This window comes from Coenobita brevimanus, chromosome 4 (assembly GCF_032717465.1).
Source record: "Coenobita brevimanus isolate Jiangsu-jjx chromosome 4, ASM3271746v2, whole genome shotgun sequence".
In the NCBI taxonomy this organism is placed as follows: Eukaryota; Metazoa; Arthropoda; class Malacostraca; order Decapoda; family Coenobitidae; genus Coenobita; species Coenobita brevimanus.
In genome coordinates this window covers 32,817,334-32,828,373 of record NC_136957.1, presented here as the reverse complement: position 1 = coordinate 32,828,373, position 11,040 = coordinate 32,817,334, and the positions used below count along the sequence as shown (strand labels likewise).

The window sequence follows — 11,040 nt, the reverse complement described above, 5'->3', positions numbered from 1 at the left end:
AAGGTGATGAGAGACGTAAAAACATGAGTAATGGAGAGAGGGATGACATTGGTAATGAGTGGTGACGGACGGATATCTCAAATTTGTTGCATGCTGATGATGCAGCACTACTTGCAAATACCGGACAAGAGCTTGGTAGACTAGTGCAGAGTTTTGTAGATGTCTGCGAGCATTGTGCCTTGAGAGTAAATGTACAAAAGATTAAAGTGATGGTTACTGAGAGAGAAGATGACTCCCAGTGTGATGTTACAGTGAATGGAAAGAGACTGGGATTGGTGAAGGAGTTCAAATACCTGGGTACAGTGATAGAAAAGGGAGGAAAATGTGCAAAAGAAGTGGAAAGTAGAGTGACACAAGGAAGAAAAGTAGCTGGTGCAATGTAGGCCTTGATAAGAAACAGAGGCTTGAGTGTTGCAGCTGCGCAAGGCTTACATGAAGGAAAGTTAGTGACAACTTTAACATATGGATGCGAGACTATGGTGTAGCATGAAAAGTCAAGAGTAAGAGCAGTGGAGATGGGACTGCTGAGGAATGTATGTGGAGTACAGATGAGTGGATAGGATACGGAATAATGTGATATGTGAAAGATGCGGAGAGAGGAAGTCTGTAGACACCAGAATCGAAGAGAATGTAAAAAGATGGTTTGGTCATGTGGAGTGAATGGATAACAAGAGAGTGGTGAAAAATGTATATATGAGTGAATTTGAAGGAGGGATGAGGCAAGGTAGGCCAAGAAGAAGGTGGAGGGATATGGCGGATCAGTGTGTGAGGAAGAGAAGTATGGAAGTTGGTGAGGCTAAAGGACTGACAAAAGACCGAGCTGGATGGATTAATTTTGTGCGAAGAAGTGAATAACCAGGGATGTCACCCCTTTTTAACATAACATTGTTCAGATTGGCTCAATCAGACAGGTATATGTGAAACAATACAACATGAAATTTTTTTTGGCCTATCTGATGGAGCCACGATTTTGAGGGCTTGAAGGATGAGTGAATGGATGAGTGGCCCATTGAACTGTGCAAACTTTGGCTGTTTGGACGCTGGTACCCCTCACCCTGCCTTAGGGCAGAAAAGGAGGGCCGCATGATGATGACAATGATGATGATATAAACAGATAGATAGAGAGATGGATAGACAGTTTATGAGACAGACAGACAGATATATATATAACTGGAGATATACACAGATAGATGGTTAGACAGATTCTGAGATAGATATACAGATACATACATACATAGGTGGACAAAAACTGTTTTCACTATACAGTACCCACCTTCAGATGCTTCAAGCTGTTGCAGTGTGTGTCCAACTGCTGCTTAGATACACAATTTGTTGCACAAAGCTGAAACATCAACACAAACACAAGAGTCAGTTTGATTTTTCTTGAAAAAAATCTGTAGCGCTATTCAGCTTAGTTGATGGCCAAGTGTGGTCAAACTGGCGGGTAAATTTGACTAGTGTTAACTGATTAGTACAACTCAGCATTCAAGATGAAAAGATGCCAGTTTTAGGTCAAGTTAAAGCAAAGAAGGTCTAATATTTAACATACCCACCTCACAGTAGTAAGCATACTTTCCCTTATGAGCACAAGGTGTTAGTGTGATGATCCCTTCACCATACTCCTTGCCTGCAACACACAATATAATCATCATCATCATCATTATCATCCCTTTCCCTTATTGCCACCATCAATGCTGTCATCAACATCATCACCCATACCTTTTTTTCTTTCACAGCCTCACTTTCAGTCTCAATCTCACTATAACACCACAACTGCCACCATCCACAATATACTAGTGTGAACTAATTAACTTTGCATAATTTTTAATCAAACACTCTCTCTCTCTCTCTAATCAAACAATCTCTCTCTCTCTCTCTGTAATTAACCAAAATCACTCACTCTCATTAATTAACCAATCTCTCTCTCTCTGTAATTAAATACTCTCTCTCTCTCTCTCTCTCTGACAAAACCACATCAACTAACTCAGTCTGCGCAGAATAATCTCAAGCCATTTCTGGTCCCTCTCCTTCAGGTAGTGTGACTCATTCATATTTGGGGTATTGTTATCGCGCCTCCTCCTCTTGTTGCGGTTGTTACACTCTGAACCCTCTCCACCTCCGCCTCTCTTCAACCCACCATCACCAGCACTGCCTCCCCGGCCACCTGAGGGGGGAAAAAAAAAAAAAAAAAAAAAAAATCACCATCATCGTCATCATCACAGTCATCATCATCATCCAGACCTTCTTTAATACCTACTGATGGGGGTAGGGTAGGGGGGGGGGAGACAGAGAGAGAGAGAGAGAGAGCTAACACTGAATAAATAAGGAGATGGTTATAATGGACTAAATGAATTACTCACAAATTAAAGGTTATGGAGAAGCCCCCACTTCATCAGTGGTCAATATGCTAAAATACATCATCATCACCATTAACATTCCCCTTTTCCCATATACAGATGGAGTGAGGTAAGGTTTAGAACCTGCAAAAACCTGATGGAAACTAGGAGTCCGTCCAACAGAACTGGCCACACTCCCATTCACTCTCCAGTCAAGCCCCTGGAATCCTTCTCCACCTCACAGGTGTAAACATTACTAATTTGTATTGTTTGTATCACATCACTTATAAAGGCTCCAACATGCTTGCGTGCGCCAGCCTTGGTCACTTATTGGCAGCTCTCAATGCTGCTCAATCTCTGGCTTCCTCCCTCTTCAGTCTCTTATCCCTAAGGTCACACTCTATGACCTAATCCCATGTCTTTTTCAGTCTGCCTCTCACAATCCTACCCCTGAGGTCACACTCTATGACCTAATCCCATGTCTTTTTCAGTCTGCCTCTCACAACCCTACCCCTGACGTTCACACTTCTCAACTTCCGCACCCAGCAGTCATCCTCTATCCTCTCAACATGTCCAAACCATCTCAATCTACCCCTAAATACTACAATAACAATGCATTCCAGTCCCATCCTTTCTCTCAACTTGTCATTCAATCTATCATTTACTTCAAGATGTCATCCTTTCTCTTAAGGATTTCCTGTAATAAAAGTAACTATAGTACCACTGATGTTTTCTATGATCTGGAAGCAAAACCAGTGCCAAAACCTGTTAATTACTTCTCAACATGTTGCTGGAAGCCACTAGGAGACAAAATCCAAGATGTGTAATATGATCTGTGCCAATGTGCGAGTCTCAGCTTGTGCTCTGAATCTACAGTCAAATCTGCAGGGGCTGCTTGCCGGACACCCCTGCAAATGGGCAAAATCCACAAAAAAAACTGGTTTCACTGTTTTAACTATTCCCATTACCTATGCACCCACTACGAGACCTGTAAATGCACTTTATGGCACATTGATACTTCCTGAAAATACGTACAGGGTGATACACAAGCCTTTCTGGGTACAGTGAACTGTGCTCACCCATGCAATGATGATGACATGAGTTTGCTGTGCAGTACATGATGGACAATGAATGATGAATATTCTGTATTGCACAGCAGGATGAGCTCTTGCCGAGCAAAAAAAAAAACAACTAATGAACCACTAGGAACAGCTGATGCTGTGGAGAAAGCAGAAAATATCTTCCTGTGAATTTCTGAAACAATTTCCCACAAAAATCTGGAAATATGCAAACCCATGGATGGTAAACCCGCACATAGCGAGGGTTGACTGAATTTACTCGTGACCAGATGTGGCAATATTGAAGTAAGTTTAATCGTACCTGACAAATTTGCTTTCTTTTCAATGAACTACCCATCGTTAAAAGGCAGAATAGCATAATAATATTTCTTTACATCACAACCGTAATATTTCTTCAGAGTCAGAAGTTTCTCTGAGTATGTGGAGAGTATGGAGGATGATAACTGGGTGCAGAAAGTGAGAAGTGTGAATGTCGGTAGTAGGGTTTTTAGAGAGGCAGACCAAAAGAGACCTGGGATGAGGCCACAGTGTGACAACAGAGATGAGGAACAGAATAGAGACTGAGCACTGTAGAGGGCCACCACTAGGTGACTAAGGCTGATGCATGCAAGCATGTTGGGGCCTTTATAAATGATATAACAATACCCATTTTCTATATAACTCATAGTTCCAATGGGAGAGGCAACAGATTTTTGTCAGGTGAGAGTTAATCAGCTTTAATTACCATACTTACAGCCACACTTCACTCCTAAGACTCTTTGTTATACTGCTTTTATTTTATCTTGGAAGGAACAATCTTGTGGGTTTCTGGCCCTTGGTTCCTTCTTCCTTAGAGGGAAAAAAACAAAAAAAAACTTTCATAGTTGGTGATGGGGACTGTCTTACCTTCAAAAAACTTGGCAATTTTTTGCTGTAACAAAAAAAGAGAAACAAAATTAGTATATGGGCATGATACTTTAATCCAATGTTATTCAAAATACAGTGGGCTCGCACAGTACGCGTGATCACAGTGCACGAATCACATAGTACATGAGTGACCAAAATCATAACCACAATATGTGAGACAGAAGGAGTGTCCCAAAACTGCTATCTTCCCAAACTACACAACCCCCAACACACACACACACGATGCGCCCATTGTGATGTCAGCAGCACAAGCTGTACTAAGTTTCAAGGAAGTAATGTTGGCGGACATACGAGAGGCGCCCACTGCTACCAAGGAACAGCCTCCCCAGGAGGTGTTGCATTGGGTAGACAAGGCTGATGCTGAGCCCAAGGCCAAGCAGAGTTAAGTAGAGGAGCCTAGTGTGATGGAGAGTGGCACAGAACTGTCTATGTCAAGGACAAGCAAGATCCTTGCAGCAATGGATAAGATCAAAGAAGAAATGAAGGAACTGGAAATCTGCCAGCAAAGAACCGAGGAGATTCTCGTTAATATCGACAAAGCCTTCCACTTCTACACAGACAGGCACAGGCAAGAAAGTAACAAGAGCAGGCAGACACTCATAACACGTTACACACAGTGGCCTAATGAAAGTGAGGAACCAGCTCCACTGTCTGATCCAGTTAATGCAGAGGAAGAAGAGGATGCAATGTCAGCTGTGTCAACAGTGAACTTCGAGGGGTTTTTGGCTGAAGTGACTGAGTTAAAGGCTCATGAGGAAGGTGCTCAAAAGGAGTTTAGTTAGGAGGAGGAAAGTGTTGGTGCGGTGGGTGATGCGGCAGCTGGTACAACAGGGACACTTTAAGTGTGTTGCCGCACCTTGGAACCCCTGTTAATCAAGTGCATCAAGCCTGTTATCTATTGTTTTTAAGGTGACTGACTATATTTTTGTTATCTGAGCTATATCTGTGGTACATGTCTTTAAAATTTTCCCTCTATTATGTCTCAAAGGTTAAAAAAAATATCAAGGTTTGAGGGGGTCCTGCCCATATGTTACTTTTCCCATAAGATTACGTATTCACAGTACATAAAATCGCAGTGCGCAAGGTCATCAACCACCCATCCACTCACGTACTGTGTGCCACTGTATTGTGTTTGTTCAAACCTGACTCTGCTGAAGGGGCAACACATATGCAGATCCAAGAGTACTTTTGAGGTGTTGCTCATTATTATAACTGTCAAAAGTAATGGGGGTTCAACATCCCCTTCATCTAAGTCAACTAAGTAACACATGTCAGCAAGGATGGTTTGTCTCTACCTATATCTCAATCCCTTAAGAGGTGGCCACAAACAAATCATCTCCAAGTTGTCCTTTCCCCTGCCATTTCACTGCCCTCCCAAACTTACACCCCCCTCTCTCACATACTTCTCTACTCTATCCCTCCATCTCAACCTCGGTCTCCTCCCTCCCTCTCCCCCTCACTCACATACAGTCTCCTAGTCAGTCTCTCACTCTTGTTACAAATGAGAACTGAAAATGGAGAAATGGCAACTTTAAGCCAAGTTAAACTGGACAGTTTAATAAATATGAGAATCATATTTCAGTGTTATTTTCATGTTACAACTCAGCATTAAAGGAGTGATGGCAAATTTAAACCAAGTTATAGTGAACAGGGTATAAAATGTATTTCAGTAAGAGAATCATATTCAGTGTTAATCTCTTGTTACAACTAAGCATTCAAGATGGAGGGCTGGCAAACTTACAATGAGTGAAAGTGGACCGAGTACCGGTATACTGTAGAGCAACAATAGCTGCACCACTGACTCACCTTGTGTCTGGCACCGCGGCAATGCTCATCCAACACCCGACCCGAGTTCATCAGCACATAACAAAGCTGTAGAGAAAATAAACACAGCTATGTTGAAATAGAAAGTGACTCTTAACCCATTAGCTGCCACGTGCACCACAGCACTGCGTCATACACGTCCAGCTGCATTTTTGTTTAAACCACATCTTCAGAAGGAAAATATCCAAGCTATTTATGGACAAACTATGGTACAGTATATACTGACCTGAAAATTTGCACCCACATATTCCAACATACTTTCTTCAATATTATGTCCGTAAAACCGGTCTTTGGAAAACAAAATATACATCTATCTATCTATCTATTGCCAGACGCCTCAATCCCAGTCAGGGTGGCCATAAACAAATCGCCTCCACTTCGCCCTGTCCCCCGCCATTTCACTGCCCAGCTCCCAACTCACACCCCCCCTCTCTCATATACCTCTCCACCCCATCCCTCCATCTCATCCTCAGCCTCCCCCTCCATCTTCCCCCCCTCCACATCACTCACATACACTCTCTTCATCAGTCTTTCACCCTCCATCCTCTCCACATGGCCAAACCACCTCAATGTATTCCTCCTAACACTTCCTATCACATCCACATCCACACCACAATGCTCCTTTATATCCTCATTTGTCAGTCTGTCTCTCCATGTGACTCCACAGGCTCCTCTTAAATAACTCATTTCCACTGCTCGCACTCCTGACTTGTGTCCTTCCAGCAACGTCCAAGCTTCACTTCTATACGTTAAAGTTGGTATCACAACACTGTCATGTAGTGACCCTTTCACTTCCATGCTCACTTCCCTGTTTCTTATCACTGCTTTCAAGGAACCAGCAACCTTTCTTCCCTGCTCCAACCTTTCAAGCACTTCACCCTCCAAACCTCCATCTTTACTCATCGCACTACCCAAGTACTTAAATTATTTAGTACTCATATTTTCCAATTCCTCACCATCCAACCTCGCTGTACATTCACTGACTTCACCTCTCTCACAGACCATCACTTTACTCTTCCCTACATTCACCTTTAGATTCCATTACTTACACACTCTCCCAAACTCATGCACCAAGCCTTGTAGCTCCCCTTCGTCTTCACTCAACAACACACTATCATCTGCAAACAACAGTACAGGGAGTTTCCAAACACTACCCTCTCTCACCAGGGCCACTCCAACATCCACTACCCTACATTGTACCTCTTTTATTACCCGATCCATGTACAGATTGAACAACCATGGAGACATGACACATCCCTGTTTCAATCCAACCTTCAAAGAGAAAAATTCACTCAGTTCACCATCCACACGCACTGCAGCCTTAGCATCCATCAAACATACTCTTCACAGCATTCAACAACTTCCCATCTACTCAATATATTCTTAATACTTTTCACAATCCTTGTCCATCCACCCTGTCATATGCTTTCTCCAAATCCATGAAGGCCGCATACAACTGCTTTCCCTTCTCTAGAAACTTTTCCACAAAAAATCTAAGAATGAATATCTGATCTACACAACCTCTTTCCTTCCTAAAGCCTCCCTGTTCTTCTCCAACTAATTCCTCTGTTCTTTCTCTAACTCTGTCAATATGTATCCTACCATACACTTTTCTTTTTATACTAAGAAGACAAATGCCCCTATGATTACCATACACTTCTTTTTCCCCTTTTCCTTTGTGCAAGGGAATAATTATACCTAACTTCCAATCCTCCGGGACTCTACCTTCCTCCCAGGCCAATCTGCACATCTTCCACATCCATTCTACTACTATCTCTCCCCCATGCTTCAGCATTTCACCACACACTCCATCAATTCCTGGGGCTTTCCCCAATTTAACTTTTTTCATTGCTTCCACAACTTCTATCCTACTGATTTCTTCCTGTCTTCTCACCTCCCTCCTCCTCCCAGCCATTCCCCAGCCACTTATACTTGCATTACTTCCATCCTCTATGTTCAACAGTTCCTTAAAGTGTTCTCTCCATCTGCTCACTTTTTCTCCCTTCTCCACTAGTAACCTACCATTTTTATCTTTCACTCCCCTGCTAACTTCACTTCCACCCTGTCTTACTCTCTTCACCTCTTTCCAGAACATTTTCTTACAGTCCCTCCATTTTAAACTCAAATTCCTTCCAAATTCCTCATCCACTCTCTACTTACTCTCTCTTACTATTCTTTTCACCTCTCTCTTTCTACATATACCACTCTCTTCCACCTCTCAACTTCTTCCATGCCCCTATTTCTCATCGATTCATTGCATGCTTCCTTCTTTTGTGCCACAGCCTGTCTCACCTCTTCATTCCACCACGCTGTTCCTTGCACCCCCCTCCGTCTTCTCTTCAGCCCACACACCACATCACATGCTGCACAGACAAAATGCGGGAGAATATCCCCTCAGGGCTGCGTCATCATTTATTCATTCACATTATTTTTCTCTATTTACGCACAGCCACTCTTCCTGCTCAACAGACATCCCTCTCGCATCCAACGCTCTCTTCACACTGTCCATCCATCCAACTTTTAGTCTTCCTCTCAGCCTTACACCTCTCAAATCAGATCTAGTTATCTTTTCACCAATCACTCATTATCAATTCTCTCCATATGCCTAAACCATTGCAACATCCTCTGCTCAACTCAATCAGCTGTCTCCCAAACAACTCCAGTTCTTCACACTTCTTCATTTCTCACTCAATCCTCACGTGTCACTCCACACACACTCCTCCGACACCTCATCTCCTTTACATTCAAACTTTTCCTCTTTGCTCCACCCACATTTCATGTTTCAGCTTCATATAACGCAGTCGTTACCACAACACCCTCATACAGCCTTCTCTTTACATCCATTCTAAGCAAACGACATTTAAACACTTTTTTCATTCCTCCTAGCACCTTTCCTGCTTCAATCAATCTAAACTTCACTTCTGCATCTATTCTTCTATCCACAGCAACATGTGACCCTAAATACTTAAAAGACTCTGCCTCTTCAAGCAACTCACCATTCAAAACTATATGCATCCTCTTGCCATCTGCCAACCTCATACACTTACATCACTTTACTCTTATTCTGATTTACACTACTTTCAATTTCCTCCTTTCAAACACCCTTCCAAACTTCTCTACCAACTGTCTCAATCTCTCCTCTGAATCAGCCACCGGTGCAGTATCATCCGCAAACAGCAGCTGATTCAGATTCCACTCTCTACCATCAACATTCACAAGACTCAGACCTCCACCTAACACACTTGCATTCACCTCTTTTACAACACCATCCATATAAATATTAAACAACCAAGGTGACATCACACATCCCTGCTGCAGCCCCACTCTCACAGGAAACCAATCACTCACAGTATTTACCACTCTTAGACACGCTCTACTATTTACAAAAAAGCTTTTTACTCCTTTTAGTAACTTACCATCATGTCCATACAGTCTTAAAAAGATTCACAAAACCTCCCTATCAATTCAATCATATGCTTTCCCTAAATCCATGAATGCCCAAAACACATCCTTACCATTTGCTAAATATTTTTCACACATCTCACAGCAAACACCTGATCCATGCATCCCCTCACCCTCCTAACCCACACTGCTCATCACCAGTCACTCCCTCTGTACCCTCTCTGACTCTCTTAATTAACACACTACCATACACCTTACCTACAACACTCAACAGACTTATACCCCTAAAGCTAGTACATTCATACTTATCACCCTTACCTTTATACAACGGGACCACACAAGCACCTGCCCACTCAACTGGCATCATACCTTGCGCAAAGCACACATTCAACAATCTTACTAACCAGTTAACAATAGTTGTTCCGCCACCTTTCAGGCATTCCACAGCACACCCATCCATACCTGCAGCATTCCCTGCTTTCATCTCCTTTACTGCCTCCTGCACTTCTTCCATCGTGACCAAAGAATCATTCAGCTCTCCCAACACATTTATTCCTTGCACCCTTCTATCTGCCACAATCTCAGTCTCCCTTCCTCCTCTCCATTTAACAATCTTTCAAAATACTCCGCCCATCTCTTCCTAACTGCATTCATCTCAATTAACATCCTTCCATTCTCTGCTTTTACTCGCTCTTCCTTCCCAGACTCTCCCTTTCACATCCTTTTCACCTCCTTCCACATCATTTTCTTATTCTGTTGAAAATTCTCAGTCAACAGCCTAGTCCACCTCTCATCTGCTGCCACTTTAGCATCACGCACAGCCCTTCTCGCCCTTTTCCTCTTTTCCTTATACCTCTCATATGACACATCATCCTTCCTCTGCAGGCACACTTCATATGCACGTCTCTTCTCAGCCACAACCATACTTACTTCCTCACACCACCATTCACTTCCCTTCTTACACCACCGCCCACTCGTCTCACACTAAACACCTCTTCTGCATGCCCCACCACAGCACTCTTAAACAACTGCCATTCCTCCTCCACACTGCCATTCTCCTGATCTTTAACTGCATTCCACTCATCTTTCAATTTCTCCTCATACTTTATCACTTTCTCTTTTTTATCCAACTCACTTTCAAAACCTCCTTGCCACACCTAACTCTCCTAGCTCTCACCCATCTCTTACCTACCCTCAACTTTCCCTCCACCAGGTAGTGGTCAGACTTACCTCCACCCTCCCCTCTTGAAACTCTCACATCCAACAATCTTCCTATTACATTCCTGGACACAACCACATAGTCCATCAATGCTCTATCAACATCCTTTCCACACTCCTGTCTCACCCATGTATATTTATAAATATCTTTCTTCTCAAACAAGGTATTTCCAATCACCATCTCTCGCTCAATGCACTTCCCTATCATTCGTTCCCCATTTTCATTTCTCCCAGGCAAACCATGCATACCAACTACATCTTCAACTGCTACATTT

General features: G+C 42.8%; 1 protein-coding gene across 1 annotated transcript in view; it reads right to left on the bottom strand.

Moving 5' to 3' along the window:
- Positions 1–1,249: 1,249 nt before the first annotated feature.
- The window catches only part of LOC145396521 (uncharacterized), an 81,829-nt gene continuing 72,038 nt past the window's right edge, over positions 1,250–11,040 (bottom strand). The window contains exons 17-21 of the mRNA XM_080269901.1: positions 6,128–6,193; positions 4,301–4,325; positions 1,985–2,164; positions 1,554–1,627; positions 1,250–1,342 (exon numbers count right to left, since the gene is read on the bottom strand). Of these exons, the coding sequence (XP_080126027.1) occupies positions 1,259–1,342; positions 1,554–1,627; positions 1,985–2,164; positions 4,301–4,325; positions 6,128–6,193 (429 nt within the window). The 3' untranslated portion in view covers positions 1,250–1,258. The remainder of the gene's footprint in view (positions 1,343–1,553; positions 1,628–1,984; positions 2,165–4,300; positions 4,326–6,127; positions 6,194–11,040) is intronic.